The 17916-nt window shown below is 39.8% G+C and overlaps 1 protein-coding gene and 3 pseudogenes across 5 annotated transcripts in view; 1 reads left to right on the plus strand and 3 right to left on the minus strand.

Annotated features, from left to right (window-relative positions):
• The window catches only part of LOC126494183 (zinc finger protein 54-like), a 20272-nt pseudogene extending 19656 nt beyond the window's left edge, over positions 1–616 (minus strand).
• The window catches only part of LOC126494175 (zinc finger protein 54-like), a 227931-nt gene that overhangs the window by 153497 nt on the left and 56518 nt on the right, over positions 1–17916 (minus strand). The window contains exon 5 of one of the 5 annotated variants that reach the window (XM_050131420.1): positions 14806–16366. The exons of the other annotated variants lie outside the window; for them this stretch is intronic. Within the exon in view, the coding sequence (XP_049987377.1) occupies positions 14931–16366 (1436 nt within the window). The 3' untranslated portion in view covers positions 14806–14930. Of the gene's footprint in view, positions 1–14805; positions 16367–17916 lie in introns of those variants that run through there. 5 annotated transcript variants of the gene reach the window in all.
• Positions 7819–11706, minus strand: LOC126494171 (zinc finger protein 54-like; annotated as a pseudogene).
• LOC126494196 (small ubiquitin-related modifier 2-like) lies at positions 12318–13214 on the plus strand (annotated as a pseudogene).

The raw sequence follows: 17916 nt of genomic DNA on the forward strand, positions 1-17916 counted from the left end.
ATGGCTCAGTGGTTAAGAGCACTGTCTGCTCTTCCAGAGGTCCTGAGTTCAATTCCTAGCAACCACATGGTGGCTCCAAACCATCTGTAATGAGATCTGGCGCCCTCCTCTGGCGTGTGGGTATACATGGAGGCAGAAAGTTGTATACATAATAATAAATAAATAATCTTAAAAAAAGAATATTTTGGCAATAAAAAGATCAATAGAAAAAAACAGGCTTATTTCATATGATCTAAAATATACGAAGGCAAAGACATTCAAAGCAGAATTTTAGAACCAGCTTCCTTATGAAGAGCAGAGAAACAGCTCGCACCCCAGGTCCCTTCCCTCCTGGGTCCCAGCCCCGCAGCTCCTCTGACCTGGGAGGTTCCAAGGCCTCCGGGCTGCGCCGCCACTGCGCTGCTGACTTTCCCAGGCCGCCCGGCGGCGACTGCGGCTCCGGGGAGTTTTCGCGTCCCCGCGACATCCAGGTCTGCACACGCGGTTCTAAACCTTTCAGGTCCGGGAGCAACAACGGAAAAAAGGGCATTTAGCACGTGTGGCTTTGGCTCCTAAGTCGATTTCAAACACCTCACCAACAGGGTTTCTCAGCTTCCGCTTACGTCACCACTCTAACCCCTCCCCCTTCTCCGTCTTTCTTTTACGTCCAGCCAATGTGCCACATCGTTCCAAGCTCTGTTTCCGGATTAGTATCTCCGCCCCAACGAATCGCCCCTCCCTCTCCGTCTCAGGCCGCCTTCCACCCAGCTCCAGCTGTCAGGCTGCCCTGGACCCGCTCTGCACAGCCTCCCCTCATGCTTGCTGCCAGCCTAGAGCAGATCTGGATCTAGGAGGACGCTGCACCCGTCCCGTATCTGACCCCACAGTGAGTCTGAGCACTTTAGTTAAAAGACAGGCAGCCTGACCTCTACCTGACTGCCAGCCTTTTTGGCTACATACTTAGACCAAATGATAACTGGATAAATTCAGAAGCCAGAGTCCCAACCAAACAGACATGACAAGTAAAATTCAAATACTACAATCGTGCTTTGGGGGAAGACATTTCAGGAACGTGGACTTTGAAGAAGTTTGGCTAGTCCAGTGCTAACAGCCCAGGGATGAGTTCTGAACTGTTTTCAGAACTAGATGGTAGTCCTTTCGTTTCTGTGACTCATGCTTAAGGTCCTTTTGGATAAAACATATTTTTTTCTTTAAATGCAGTGGTGAATGCCTAGATTCTTGGCTGTCCTAGATGCAAGAAATAAATAAGGTATGTGGTCCCAGTTTTAAAAACCTCAGTTACACCATTCATGGCTCTGGGAACTTTGCGGAAGATGCCCAGAAAAGGGATAAGAAGGAAAAGGGGAGGAAGGGCTAAGACATGGCATTCTCTAGACTCCATACAGCTGTTGTAATCAGTAACCAACAGCAACTGTACTTACCTGCATTGTCCTCACACTAGACCACCATCAGTCTAGCAAAGGGAAAGGCTCACAGGGCCCACTCTTTACCTCTCAAATGTCAGATATGGATGGATGGTAGGAAAATAACCATTGCCTTAAGCTGTAGTTCTCTGCTGAGCCCCAGTAGCTCCAGCAAATAGCTCCAAACCCACAGTCTTAACAGATGGCTCTGGTCAATCTCAGCAGGACCCAAAGCAAAATGAGTCAACATGAACACCATAGGGAGATTTAGTGGAATTTTGGACCAGGGTAATTGAGAAGTAGGAAATGAGAGTATTTTTTGGCACACACGACACAGAGACTGTGTATGTTTTATAAACACTGTATATGTTTATAAAATAGGGAATGATGCTGCAGGAACTGCTTTGGCCAATAGCCTTTAAGATACCAGCCCACTTGGGTGTGGCCTCTTTTACTATAAATGCAACTGTAAAGCTCATGCTTGCTCTCTTGCTGCTTCCAGTTCTCACTTCCGGCCGCTAGATTTGGTTCCGGTGATTTTTGGGGAGAGGACTGTGATCTAGGACAGTGATCTGTGAGTCTCCCCTAAATAAATAACCCTTTGTTATACTTAAGTCTGAACTAGTGTGGGATTATTTTGTAACTTCTGTTATCAGAATGATAATTTTTTAAAATGTCCATATTGGTCTGTAATTTCTTTTTGGTTGTATTATTACCTGGTTTAACATGGGGGAATACTAAGCACTGGGAAATCTTAATTTTTTGTTTCAAGAAGCATTTTAAGTAGCTTTGTTGTTTGTTCTTTGAAATTTTCATAGAATCCTGTCAATCTTGTCATAGGGTTGTCTTGTTAAAATTTATTTCTTTTTTTAAATGAAATTCAACTTCTTTAGTTTCTTTTAAGATTTATTTATTTATTATGTATACAGTGTTCCTCCTGCCTGTACACCTCCATGCCAGAAGAGGGCACCAGATCTCATTACAGATGGTTGTGAGCCACCATGTGGTTGCTGGGAATTGAACTCAGGACCTCTGGAAGAACATTCAGGGCTCTTAACTTCTGAACCATCTCTCCAGCCCCTAAAATTTATTTCACTGACAGTTCTCCTCACCCTTCCTATGACTCCCCTCACCTCCCCTGCAGCCCAACCTCCTTCCATTCCTCCCAGTGGGTCAGGACTCCCATGGGAAGTCAACAAAGTCTGGCACAAATTGAAGCAAGACCAAGACAAGCCTCCCACCCACCCAGCGCATCAAGACTGAGCATGGCACCCCACCATAGGGAATGGGCTACAATAGGACAGCTCATACACCAGGCATAGATTCTGGTCTGCCAGGTTCCTCACAGACAACCTATGCTTCACCATTGTCCCCCATGTATAGAGAGCCTAATTCAGTCCCATGGAGGCACCACAGCTGTCAGTTTAGAGTTCCTGAGTTTCCACAAGCTTGGTTCAGCTGTCTCCATAGATTTTTTCCATCATGATCTTGACCTCCCTTGCTCATATATTCCCTAGTCCCTCTATTCGACTGGATTCCTGGAGCTTGGCCTGGTGCTTGGTTATGGATCTCTGCTTGTGGTTCCATCAGCTGCTGGATGAACGCTCTATGATGATAGTTGGGGTATTCACCAATCTGAATACAAGGGAAGGCCAATTTGGGCTCCCTTTCCACTATTGCTAGAAGTCTTAGCTGGGGCCATTGTTAGGGATTTTGGGGAATTTCCCTAGCACCAGTTTTTCTATCATGATCTCATAGTGGCTCTATCAAGATCTCTCTTTCATTGCTTTCCCACTCGGTTGCTCTCCCCACTTGACAATCCCGTACTCTAATGTTCTCACCTCACATCTCCTCCCCTGTACTGACCCCCCATCCTCAGTTTGCTCAGGAAATCTCATCTAATTCCGCTTCCCTGGGCTATCCATGTGTTCCTCTTACGGTCTTCATTGTTACCAAGCTTCTCTGCAACAAAGTCTAACTTGGTGAACTAATGACAAATGTTTTTTTTATATATATATAGGATATTTTGTCTGTGCACCATATGTGTTCCTAGTGCTAGCAGACACAGAAGTGGGCACTGAATGCCTTGGAATTGAGGTTACATATTGAGTGCCCATGTGAGGGTGCTGGGAATTCAAATTGAGTCTTCTGAAAGAGCAGACGGTACTCTTAACCACTGAGTCAACCTTAAATCCAGTGAACCAGTGAGTCTTATTTGGGGTGACCTACAATTGTGGGGTGAGGGGTTACTTATAGATGCTCAACTCAATGAAAGGTGCATCATACTGTGGGGGTGATGGCTAACGAAGCTGGAAACCTTGGGATCACTGCACAGCTGGTGGGATTTTAAGGGAGATTGGAAGTGTTTTTCAAACCATGAAGTACATCCTCCAGGCGACTTTTCTTGTCTGGTCCAGGCAACTTGACTATTGTCTGCCTGTTGGATGGTCTGAACACCTTCTATGCAGTTCAGCTATCTGTCAGTGTCAGCAGTTCTCAGAGATTATATATGCTTGAGCGGGGAGGGCACAGTTTCTGTGACTTCCTGAAACTATTAAGTTTTCTATTTCCATGTTTTGGGATATTTTCTGCAGAATGAAGTATTTCACCTTCATTTTTGTATTGGCACTCAATCTAGTGTCATGATCCTTCAGGATTGCATATCAGATACCCTATATATCAGATACCTCAAAACAGCAAAATTACAGATATAAAGAAACAAAACAATTTTATGGTTGGGTTCTCCACAACACGATGAAGTGTATTAAAGGGTTTCAGCATCAGGAAGGTTGAGAACTACTCATTTAGAGCATCTTGCTCCATTACTTCTCTTAGTTTTCTGTTTTAAGGAGCTTCTTCCAAGATTGAAGAGTTTAACTTCAGAGGAAGCTGATACACAGTAACCACTCCTGGGCATAAACTCCTAGAACTTGCCGTCTTACCAATGAGCACTTGCCCATCATGTTCATTGCTGCTTTATTGACCAGTACTTGGAAACAAAAATCACCCTGTACATCAGCTGACATATGAGTAAACAATTTGTTTTTTTTTTTTTAAAGGTTCTTTTCTTTTCTATTTATTTATTATGTATACAGCATTCTGTCTGGATGTTTGCTTGCAGGCCAGAAGAGGGCACCAGATCTCATTATAGATGGTTGTGAGCCACCACGTGGTTGCTGGGAACTGAACTCAGGACCTTTGGAAGAGCAGGCAATGCTCTTAACCTCTGAGCCATCTCTCCAGCCCATGAGTAAACAATTTGTTTCCCAGCTTTGAACTTTTTGTTTTGTGCATTCTCGTTAGACTATAGGTAAAAGCCAAGAAGCTAGAGGTGGGCCAGCAGTTGAGATAAAAGGAGAGGGTGGCTAGTAAAATATAGGTGATCAGAATTAGAGAGAGGCAATCCTGGGGGGCAGAATGGCTCAACTATGTAGTGGAGTGGTGAAGAGAGGGGACTGTTCAAAGGTCAACCAAATGAGATGACCATGAAGAAGCTACATGGGATCCTATTAATTTGAAACTCAAGCAAAATATATTAGAGGATGTATTAAATATTTAACTGAGGATGGGGCAAGAAAAAAGAAGGAAGAGTAGGACGGTCATCCAAAAGAATATATGAAGAAGCCTTATGAAATCCCATTTCTTACAAGTTAAGATGAAATATAGTTTCAAAAAACCTTGAACAGAGGTATTCCACGGGGATCAATAAGGCTGCTCCCAGATACTGGGACCATTAAATGAATTGGTTATCTGCTGAATGATTACTGGGCAGGTAAGGCCTCAGAGGAATTCCAAACAAAACAAGTAATTAACAGTGCTCTTGCTTGGCCATTATAAGTACATGGTGTTGCTGAAGACACTAAACTCTTGGTTGCATGATAGAGAAAGAAGAGTCTTGATCTTACCAGGGAACTTCTCCTGCTGGCTAGCTCTTGTAGTACTGAAAGGTTCTGTGTGGGCTACTGGCAGAAAAAAGATGTCAGTGGTCTTACTCCTGGACCATTCATCCATAGAAGGAAATTCTTGTCTGATACTGTAAACATGGCCAAAAACTATGGTGTGGTAATACAGGCCCAAGATCAGAACCTATTGATGTTTTCATGTTCATATGTGTTATGTTGGCAAACCAAATATTCATGAGTATACATATCAATTTGTAATACTCTCAACCTTAGTGAAAGAGTATCTTTTTGTAGTTTGTAGTAGATAATTCCGAGTTGAAAGTGATGCTCAAAAAGTCCTTGGAACAAGCAACTGTGTTAGATTGCACAATTACCATTTCATCATGGATTAGGGAGGGTTGTTCTCAGGTGTCTTTTCCCTCAATGAAAGTCTACTGGGAGTGAAGGGCAGGCATATTATTTTAATGTTTGGAGTATGTGGTGGTTTAAAAGAAAATGGCCCCCAAAGGAAGTGGCACTATTAGAAATTTTGGCTTTGTTGGAGGAAGTGTATCGGTGTGGGGGTAGGATTTGTGGTCTGTTTTGCTCAGACTTATCTCTGTGTGACACTCAGACCACTTCCTATTGCCTACAAGTCAAGATGTAACTCCTCTACTCTCAGTTCATTCCCAATACCATGTGTGCTTGCATGATGCCATGTCTTGCCATGGAGATAATTGACTAAATCTCCAAAACTGTAAGCTACCCAGTTAAATGTTTTTCATTGTAAGAGTTTTGGTGGTCATGGTGTTTCTTTACAGCAACAGAAACTCTGACTAAGACAGAGTAAATACATCCCCATTTTCCTTCAGTAGTCAAAAGTAATTTCTGTATGCCTTTGGCGATTACTATTTTTGAGACAGGGTATCTTTATGTAACACTGGGTGTCTTGGTATTTGTTCTGTAGACCAACCTGTCCTTGATCTCCCCAAGATCAACATGCCTGTACCTCCAGAGTGCAGAGATTAAAGGCATGTGCGACCATGCCTTGCAACCCTGGAGATTTTTTAATTACAAAATTTTATATGTATGAATGTTTTGTCCATCTGTTTGTCTGTGCATTATGTCTATGCAATTTCTGTAGGATCCAGAAGGTATCACATTCCCTAGTACTAGAGTTACAAATAGTTGAAAGCTGCCATGTAGTTTCTGAGAATCAAACCAGGGTCCTATGGAAGAGCAACCAGTGCTCTTAACCACTGAGCCATTTCTCCAATCCTGACCTGCTATGGGACAATGGTCTTGTACCCTGTCACTTGTATTGTTTTAATAAAATGCTTATTGACCAGTAGGCATGCAGGAAGTATAGGCAGGGTGACCAGGCAGGAAGTAGAGGCAGGGCAGCAAGAATAGGAAAATTCTGGGAAGAGGAAAGACTCTACCTGCAATCATAATCCAGATGCAGAGGAAGCAAGATGAGAATGCCTCATTGATAAAATGTACCAAGCCATGTGGCTAACACAGACAAGAATAATGTAGGATGTAAGCATTAATAAGAAGCCTGAGCTAATAGGCCAACCAGTTCATGATTAATGTAGACCTGTGTGTTTCTTTGAGACTGAACGGCTGAGGGACTGGGCAGGAGAGAAACCCCTGTCAACACTAACCTTAGTGATTTCTAAAGTGAATGTGAACATATGCATTTTCTTACACTCGTAGCCTTACCCTTTACAGTTTCTCACTTTCTCGTGGTTTGAATATAGTATGGAGATTTCTGAGAGTGAATAAATGATTAAAATTTACTGTGTGTGTTTTCTTTCATGAATTTTCTTTTATGTTTACTATCTTAGTACTCAGAAAAGGATTTATCAAATTTGAATGTATTTGGTAGTAGGAACTTCAAATGACCAGCAGGACATGGAGGATTATATATAGTATTCTTTTATATGGTTTGTCAGAAGCATGTATTTTGGATGTAAAGCAAAATTAGAGGATAAGTTTAAAGGCTTTGTCACAATCGTTGATACTACATTTTGTCCTTATTATGAATTTTTTTGAGACAAGGTTTATATAGTGCTGCCTGTCTTGATCTAATATGGAGATCAGACTTGCCTCAAACTCGCACAAATCCCCCTGCCTCTGTGTCTGAAGTGCTGGGATTAAAGGTGAGTACCACCATATTTGGAATTATTAGGAACTTTTAGGTGGTGAATAAGATAAATGTTTTTATTATAGCTTTTCTTTGGGGCTGGAGAAATGGCTTAGTTGTTGAGAGCACCAGCTTGTCTTCTAGAAACAAGGTTCAATTATCAGCACACATACAGCAGCTCACAACTGCTTCTAACTATAGCAGCAAGGGGTCTGATACCTTTTTGTGAATTACAAAGGCAGGAAGCACACATAATATATAAACATATATGTAGTCAAAATGCATTGAGACAAAATGCATTTCAAAATCTTTTCATACAGTTACATCTGGAGAATTTTATTTTAATATAAATTCTGTGGTACTTTTCTAAGATCTGAAACTTCCATAAAGGCTTTCACATGTTTTTATTTTGTACACTGTTATGATTTGTAAGCAGAAAATACCAGATAAATGTCACATTGTTTACAAAGGCATTTTACTCTCTAGTATGAATTTTCTGATGTGCTCAAAGAGTTGAGAACTTAGTAAAAGATTCACCACTTCCTTACACATGTGGTCCCTCTTCAGTATGAACTCTGATGGATGAAGGATTTGTCACAGTCTTTGCATTTGTACAGTTTCTCTCCAGTATGAATTGTCTGATGTACTCTAAGATATGAGCTTCTAGTAAAAGATTTGCCACATTCCTTACAGAAGTTATGTCTCACTTCACTATGGGCTTTCTGATGTTTCCTCAGATTTGAATACTGGATAAAGGATAGGCCACAGGCTTTGCATTTGTAAGTTTTCTCTCCAGTATGGATTTTCCGATGTTCTCTAAGAGTTGAGCTCTTAGAAAAAGATTTGTCACATTCATTACAACTGTAAGGTCTCTCTCCAGTGTGAACTCTCTGATGTCTTCTAAGATGTGAGTCCTGGATAAAAGATTTGTCACATTGCATACATTTGTATGGTTTTTCTCCAGTACGAATTTTCTGATGTGTTCTAAGAGTTGAATTCACAGTAAAGCATTTGTCACAGACCTCACATTTGTAAGGTTTCTCACCAGTATGGATTCTGTGATGTGTTTTCAGATATGATAATTCAAGGAAGGACTTACCACATTCTTTGCATTTGTGTAAATTTTTCTAAAAAAGGATTTTTCTGATGCTTTTTAAGGAATAAATCATGAGGAAAGGATCTGTCACACCCATTACATTTGTAAGCCTTCTCCACACTATGGAGTCTGTAATGGCTTCTAAAGTGTGAAAGCTGGTGAAAGACCATGCCACATTCTTGACAACTATAGTGTTCCTCAGCAGTATGGACTTTCTGGTGCTTCCTCAAACTGGGACAGTGGGCAAAGGATTTGTCACATTCCTTACATTTGTAACGTTTCTCTCGAGAATGAATTTCCTCATGTTCTTTAAGTGCAAACAAGTAAGGAAATGACTTTGTACAGTCTTTGCATTGGTAAGGTTTCTCTGCAGTATGATGTCTTTGAAGATTTGAGCACAAGGCAAAGGACTTCTTACAAACATTACACTTGTAGGGTTTCTTTGCAGTAGGACTTATCTGCTGCTGTACACCGAGGCTTGAGGTGGTATTGATATACTTCCCACACTGGTGTGGTTTCTCTACATTAGAGATTGTTTGTTGTATAAGACCATATGTAGAGCCCAAATAGTCATCATATTCTTCCTGCCTGTTCTCGTTCTTTGCAGTGTAGAGTCTCTGATCTTTATTAATGTTGGAACACAAATTTAAAGATTTCTCACAGTCCTTAGGCTTGCAAGGTTCTTCTCCAGTGTGCATGCTGTCATGTCTATCTGGGTTTGATGAGTCAACAGAGGCATCCCTGTGATTACTGCATCTGTAGTTATTAGAGTTTTCTGTAGTTTCACTTGTTCTATAAAGTGCGCATGTGGATGGGTCATGAAGCACTTTGTCAAGCTCATTACACTGAGAAGACTCCTTTTCTTTATTCACATGCTGATGGGCAGGATCAGATCTGCAACAGTTCTCTGAAAATGAGTACAATTCAGATTACTACGGCCTGTTCCATGTTTTAAAAAGTGACAGATTCCCTATGCTCTCTTTACGATAAGTCAAATAGCAATTACTTTGATGTAGGTGGGTCTTCTATCTAGCTGTTGTTTCATTGGTTAGTTAATAAAGAAAACTGCTTGACATTCAGGGATGTGACTGTGGAGTTCTCAAAAGAGGAGTGGGAATGCCTGGACTTTACTCAGAGGACTTTGTACATTGATGTGATGTTGGAGAATTACAGAAATCTAGTCTTTGTGGGTGAGAACATTTTGTTCGTAGCATTGCTATCTCATCCTTTATATGTACCAACTTTATAGGTCATAATGTCTCTGGTAAGCTGTCTTGGAAATAACAGGAGACTAGGGAAAGTTTGGTAGTGGGAAAGAACTTGGTGACATTTGTTGTTTTCTTTCCATGTTAGATGTGTCATGCACCCATCAGTTTCATTCCAAGATGCCTTCAGAAACTCTATAATATGTATTTTCCACCCATATCTTCTTTTTCATTTATTTCCTTTTATTGAAATAGTTTCCTCTCATATTGTATCTGCTGATTATACTTTCCACTCCCTCTACTCCTCCCAGTTCTTCCCCATATCCCCTGCTCTCAGCATTACTCCCTGTCTCTCATGAGAAAAGGACAGTCTTCTAAGAGATAATAACCAAGCATGAAAAAATAAGATATAATAAGATGAAGCAAAAATCATCATATTGAAGTTTGACAAGGTGACCCATGAGAAGAAAAAGAGTCCTAAGAGTAAGCATGCACATCAGAGAACCATTCATTCTCACACTCAGGAATCCTATAATAAGACTAAGTTTAAAGCTATAATACATATTCAGAAGGTCTGGTGCAGACCCATGTAGGCCCTGTGCCTTCTGCTTCAGTCTGAGAGTTCACTTTCACTTGGCTAGTTGATTCAGAGGGACTTGTTCTGTTGTTCTCCATCCCCTCTGACTCTTTTATAAGACTATCTGAGCCACTACAAAGCAGAGAGGAAAATCTGTATTTGATATAATCTGAAATTTTCCTAACAATAGGCATAAGGTAATTTAGGTAAGAAACACTTTCAGAAGTCTAGAAGAAAATTTTACCACCAAAGAACTTTTATAAAAATTAAGAAAAGTCCAAAAGCACATTAAATAAAATTTAAGTTAACACTAAGCATGCACACATAAGTAAAGTAACTTCAAATTATTCAGGAATGATATAGATTTCCTGTGAGTAAATAAATATTTTAAATTGTGTGAGAATTATAGTCACTTTCAGTGCTTTGCAAATAAATTATAGCACAGAAGAACGGCTCAGGAGAAAATCTGAACTACTGTGTCTGAATTTTGTAGTCCTCATTGTGTTCTTGAATAGCAATGCAAACCTGTAAGTCAGAGCCCATTTTCCAAATCTCCACTCTAAAACACTGCTGCTTCAGGGTAGGGGAGTAGAGCCATGAGTCTCACAGAATCAGACTAGAGCAAGGCAATCATGAAGAATGTTCATTCTGCATCAAATATAATGACTTATTCACATCAGTCAGTCAATGCTTTCAAGACATTCTCCTGATATATTTCATATAATACCACATAATATGTCCCAGTCAGAAAGAAAGGGCTGTACAATGGGATCCTGTTTGGGGCTAAAATAAAAATAAAGAATACTGATCTTGCTACTTTGGGAATTTACCACTGAGGATCCAAACAAGAGAGTGATGTGAGCAACAATTCCCCTGAGAAACATAGCTGGTGTCACCAAACACATGGACACGTTATCATTGTCATGATATTAAATACCAAAGAGAAACACAAGAACATCAGTTTCATGGTAAGATCAAGCCATATGTGACAGCCATGTCCTGCCCTCGATAGTGTGCTTAACTCATTAGTATTAGGAGTCAAGTATTATTTAGTATTAAGAACCAAAAAAAAACTCTCATAATTTCACACATTTCTAAGATGTTGTGCCAAGTAGTCCATATGTTTTAATATGCATTTTATAATCACAATTCAAGGAAATGAGACAATCCTACATTCAGAGCCTACATTGCATATGAGGCATTACAAATATATAAAGATATAGTACATTCTGTTGCAGATGTTGCAGTGTGAATGTGTGGGTTTATGCAGGTCCATGAAATGAAGACTCAGAGACATTTGAGAATGAACTTAGGCTTTTGCGGCCATAGAGATCTCCGGCCTTGGTGGACTGAAGCACTTTCCTTTCACCCAGGGCATTTTCATTTTATACCCATATTTATACTTTAGCCAGTTGATTTCTATATGGTCAAAACAAACTGAATGAGGCTTCATAAATATAATATCTTTGTGGCTGAGGGGACCAGAGAGGTGAGGCAGTGGCCACACAGCGGGACAGCCGGAAGTGCCACTCTCTGGGACTTCGCAGGGGGACAAAATCCAGGCACCCCCAATGCCCTAAGCTTTTCTAGCCATCCAGAGGGGGTGTGTTCCTGCTGCTGTGCTTTCTTTACCCCATACTACCCTGCCCCCAAGCTTGCCTTTTCATCTGTGAGGTCCTTGGAACACTGCCCCCCTGCTAAGGGGCCTTTCCAAGTCCCAGAGCAGCATGAAGGCACCAGCAGGTACACCGCCAGCACGGGGGCAGCAATATAATATTTACAAACTCTAAAAAGCTCTGTATTAGCTTTTGCTCCATTTCAGCTCCTCTACCCATCAAAATATATCCAAGCAACGGTACAGATAGTTGAATACTATTTCCTTGTCTCATATCTACAAATATTCACAATTTTACTCCTGATTTTTTTGCCCCTCCCTTTCTTTCCTTTTTTTAATTTTTACTATTTATTTCTGAGTGCTCATTACTCACCGCTCCACCAGCCCCATTTAAATGTTGCTCCTTGTAAGAGTTGTGTGGGCTGCCGCTCCTGGTGCTGCCTGTGTGCTCCTTCAGCGCGGACCTGGTGCCTCTTTTGTGAAGCGGCAGCTGAGGAGACTCCGGCGTTCGCCATGGCCGACGAGAAACCCAAGGAAGGAGTCAAGACCGAGAACAACGACCATATTCATTTGAAGGTGGCGGGGCAGGATGGCTCTGCGGTGCCGTTTAAAATTAAAGAGGCACACACCACTTAGCAAACTAATGAAAGCCTATTGTGAACGACAGGGTTTGTCAATGAGGCAGATCAGATTCCGGTTTGATGGGCAGCCAATCAATGAAACAGACACACCTGCACAGTTGGCAATGGAGGATGAAGATACGATTGATGCGTTCCAGCAGCAGACAGGAGGTGTCTACGAAAAAGGGAACCTGCTACTTTACTCCAGAATTTTGTTATAGACCAAGAATACATTCGCAATTAGAAAGTCGCAATTTGGTTCCACCACATCCTGACTACTACAGTATAGTTTTCTCTAGTCTTTCATTTCCCTGTCCCCATTTCTTTATTGTACATAAAGTAACTGGTGTATGTGCACAAGCATATTGCGCTTTTTTTCATTTTTAAACTAAATGGCCCCTGTTCTGTTTTGATTGACAGCAGACGGAGGTGGTCTGGGGGAAAGTACAGTTCTGTGAAAATATCCCCTGCTCCATTAGTGGCATGCTCATTCAGCTCATATCTTTATATTCCAGTAAGTTATTTTGCTCTCAATGTTTTAACAAAAGAACCCAACCACAAAATCCTTGCATACCTTGTTCGATTGGAGAATTTTAATGTTTTTCATTTATCATTGTAAAACCACAGACAATTTTATAACTTTTTTGTATGTAGCTGTTACATGTAGGGCAATTTGCCTTTAAGTAGGGATAAATTACTCTTGAACAAAATGATCCTAGATAGTTTTCCCTTCAAGTCGAGTGTCTTGTTGTTTAAATAAACTTCTTATTTAAAATGAAAAAAAAAAAAAAGAGTTGTGTGGTCATGGTGTTTCTTCACAGTAATAAGACAGATTAAATATGTACTTATTGTCCCTCAGAAGTTCAAAACTAATTTCTGTATGCCTTTGGGAATTTCTTTTCTTTTTTCAAGGTATAACCCTGGCTGTCTTGGTATTTGCTTTGTAGACCAGGCTGGCCATGTCTACCAGAGATCAGCCTGTCTCTAACTCAAGTGCTGGGATTAAAGGGATGTGCTACCATGTTTTGCAACCTTGGAGATTTATTTTTAATTAAATAATTATTTTATATGTATGGGCATCTTGTCTGTGTATTATGTGCATGCAGTATACGTAGGATCCAGAAAACAGATCCCTTAGTAAAAGAGTTACAGATAGTTGAAGGTGGCCATGTAGTTGCTGTTAATCAAACCAGGGACTTATGGTAGAACAACCAGTGCTCTTAACCACTGAACCATTTCTCCAGCCCTGACCTTAGGGATTTCTAAAATGTATGTGAACATGTACATTTTGTCACATTCACAGCCTTACTCTTCACAATTTCTCACATCTCACTATTTGGAAGGTTTGAATATAGTATAAAGATTTTGAGGGTGAATAAATGATGAAAAATTATTAGAGTATTTGTGTGTTTTCTTTCATGATGAGTTATCTTTTTTTAATATTTTATTTATTTATTATGTATACAATATTCCATGTGTTTGCCTACAGGCCAGAAGAGGGCATCAGATCTCATTTTTTAGATGGTTGTGAGCCACCATGTGGTTGCTGGGAATTGAACTCAGGACCTTTGGAAGAGCAGGCAATGCTCCCAACCACTGAGCCATCTCTCCAGCCCCCGATGAGTTATCTTGTATGCGTACTATTACAGCACTGGGCAAAGGATTTGTCAAACTGAATGCACTTTGGGAATGAAATTTCCAGTGAACAGTAAGACATGGGTATGATATATGTTTACTTTCACATGGTTTGTCAGAAGCATGGATTTTTTTGAAAACAACAAAATTAGAGGAAAAACAAGGACTTTGTCATAATTTTTGATGCTACTTTTGTCCTTACTATGATTTTTTTTTGAGACAGGGTTTATATACTTCTGCATATGTACTATGTAGATCAGGCTGGCCTCGAACTCACAGAGCTCCTCCTGCCTCTGTGTCTGGAATTAAAGGTGAGCACAACTATGCATGGAATTAGTATGAAGTTTTGGATGTTGAACAAGATAAATTTTTATATTATAGCTTTTACCAGGAGCTTGAGAAATGGCTTACTGGTTGAGAACACGGGCTCATCTTCCAGAGAAGGGTTCAATTCTCAGAATACATCTAGCAGCTCACAACTGTCTATAACTCCAGATTTGGGGATCTGACACCTTCTTTTGGCCTCTACAGGCAAGAACCATACATGGAGTGCACAGACATACATGCAATCAAATATCTATACACAGTTAAAAAATCTTTGTAGTTATATTTGCAGATTTTTATTTTAATATAAACTCTGTGGTACTTTTCTAAGATTTAAACCTCATTAAAGGCTTTACAACTTTAATATCTTTATGTTTCTTTGTGTATACTGTTGTGATTTGTAAGCAGAGAATACCAGATAAATGCTACATCACATTATGCACAATGGCATTTTTCTCTCCAGTATGAATTTTCTGATGTGCTCGAAGAGTTGAGAACTTGGTAAAAGATTCTCCACATTCCTTACATATGCACTGTCTTTCTCCTGTATGAACTCTGCAATGTGTTCTAAGATTTGAACTCTGGGTGAAGGATTTGTCACAGTCTTTGCATTTGTACGGTTTCTCTCCAGTATGAATTGTCTGATGTACTCTAAGATATGAGCTTCTAGTAAAAGATTTGCCACATTCCTTACAGAAGTTATGTCTCACTTCAGTATGGACTTTCTGATGTTTCCTCAGATTTGAATACTGGGTAAAGGATAGGCCACAGGCTTTGCATTTGTAAGTTTTCTCTCCAGTATGGATTTTCTGATGTTCTCTAAGAGTTGAGCTCTTAGAAAAAGATTTGCCACATTCATTACAACTGTAAGGTCTCTCTCCAGTGTGAACTCTTTGATGTCTTCTAAGATGTGAGTCCTGGATAAAAGATTTCTCACATTGCATACATTTGTACGGTTTCTCTCCAGTATGAATTTTCTGATGGGTTTTAAGAATGGAGCTTGTGGTAAAGCATTTGTCACATACCTCACATTTGTATGGCTTCTCACCTGTATGGATTCTGTAATGGGTTCTCAGGTGTGATAATTCAAGGAAGGACTTACCACATTCTTTGCATGTGTATAATTTCTCTAGAGAATGAATTTTTTGATGCCTTTTTAATGATGAATAGTGTCTACAGGATCTGTCACACTCACTGCATTGATAAAGCTTCTCTCCAGCATGCCTTTTGTTTGAATGCATTTTCAGATGGCTTTTAAGTGCTGATAACTGAGGAAAGGACTTTCCACATTCTCTGCATCTGTAAGGCTTCTCTCCAGTATGGAGTCTTTGATGTGTTTTCAGACTTGAACACTGACTAAAGGATTTGTCACAAACGTTGCACTTGTAGGGTTTCTTTCCAGTATGAATTCTCTGATGTACAGTGTGGCTTGAGGCAGTACTGAAGCATTTTCCACATTTCCTACACTGATGTGGTTTCTCTCCAATGTAGATAGTTTGTTGTAAAAGACCACAGCTGAAAACGTCATCATATTGTCCCTGCCTGTGCTCTTTTTTCGTAGTGTAGACTCTCTGATCTTGACTAATGTGGGACCACAAACTTAAAGATTTCTCATAGTCTTTACATTTACAAAGTTCTTCTCCAGTATGCATACTTTTATGTCTATTGATATTTGATGAGTCAATAGAGGCATCCCTGTGATTACTGCATCTGCAGTCATTAGAGTTTTCTGGAGTTTCACTTGTTTTATTAAGTACACATGTGGATGGGTCATGAAGCATTTTGCCAAGCTCATTACACTGATGAGACTCCTTTTCATTATTCACATGCTGATGGACAGGATCACATTTGCAATAGTTCTCTAGAAAATGATAAAGATTACTAAGGCTTGTTCCAAGATTTAACATTTGATAAATGACAATCTCTAAGTTTTCTGTTAGATAAGTCAACTTACATATATTTCAAATAAAACTCCCAGTAGTCAACATATTTTTTTTTCACTACAATTATATGAATTTTTACAAAAAGAGAGTGACAGCCTTCATGGAAGATGAAACAAATATTTGAGGAATCGGTCATTAGTCCTTGACATGGAGCTTACTGACTGATTATATTTAGAATGCACATCTCTATTTTTAAATATGCATTTCCTCAGACATTGGTGAAAAACGAGTTTAATCCAATCCCAGGTTTACCATATTTGTACATACTCATGAAGAGCAATGGAAAGACTACAGTTCAGAATTCCTCTTCAGATCAAAGGTTTACTCAAAGAAAGCATCACAGAGTTTATTGCTTTCTCTAGAAAACACATTAGAGTCTTCAAATGTGATGGGTGCAAAGCAACGATTCTCCTAGACAGCAGATGTTCTAAATCATTTGTGACAAGGCTTTTAAGAGCAGCTATTGCTAATCTCTATCCTCCACTGTCCGAGCTCCACACACTGCTGTGTTTCTTAACTTTCCTCATAGGGTTGTTCTCAAGTCTACTCTGTACACCGACTCCTGAGAATATTTCCCAAAAGTGTTTGTGTTTTCTCCACTGGGAATAAAATGAAAGATGCAATGTGAAGACATACATGCAAGGAAGGCAATTACAGAATAATCCTACTTCATGGACTAATGTTAGACTTAGAATTTGTAAAATTATTCCAATTTGAAATAAGTACATTCAAATAAAATCATATTTTATACTAGTATTAAGTCATCATAACTCAGGTGTAAAAGGCACAATGCCTTCTAACAGATACAACAGGCAGTATACATGCTGGGGCCAAGACACTAATAAGTTCAGTTATCAGGAATCCTTTCAAGTGGAATTAAATATTGCAAAAATATTCTCAGCTCTTGCTTTTTCTTTAACTTGAAGCCATCACGGTTTTCCCACTCATTCACTAGCCCACCCTAGTTGTGGCTACCTTCTCTCCACATTCCAGGGCAATCTCATTTGCTCGGGGCTGGTAACCACCCTACCTTGTATACAATAATCCATATGTACTGTAAAGTAGCTCATGACCCATGAAAGAATTTTAAAGAAGAATACAGATGTTTAACATGGTACCGGGCTTAGTATATAAAGAAAACAAAAAGTAGAGGAATCTAGAAATGATTTTTGCAATTTCTATTTTCTGTCAGAGTATTCGGCATACGTAGGGAAAATTTTAAGTTGCATATCTTTAGTATTTCTCATAATTAAAACAATGTAAAATTCAATGATGGACATGGAGCTTTATGATATGGCTGAAATCTCCCACAAAATGTATGAACTACAATCTGTCCTGCTAAAAGATATGCTAGGAAAATACAGATACAGAAATTGTGGAAGTAGTCAATAAATGTTTTATTTGACTTAAGGTCCAATCCATAACCTATAATGGACACTGTTTTGGTAACTAAGGGCAGAGACTAGAT

This window comes from Alexandromys fortis, unplaced genomic scaffold (assembly GCF_014885135.2).
Source record: "Alexandromys fortis isolate MF-2015 unplaced genomic scaffold, M_Fortis_MF-2015_v1.1 scaffold_351, whole genome shotgun sequence".
NCBI lineage: Eukaryota > Metazoa > Chordata > Mammalia > Rodentia > Cricetidae > Alexandromys > Alexandromys fortis.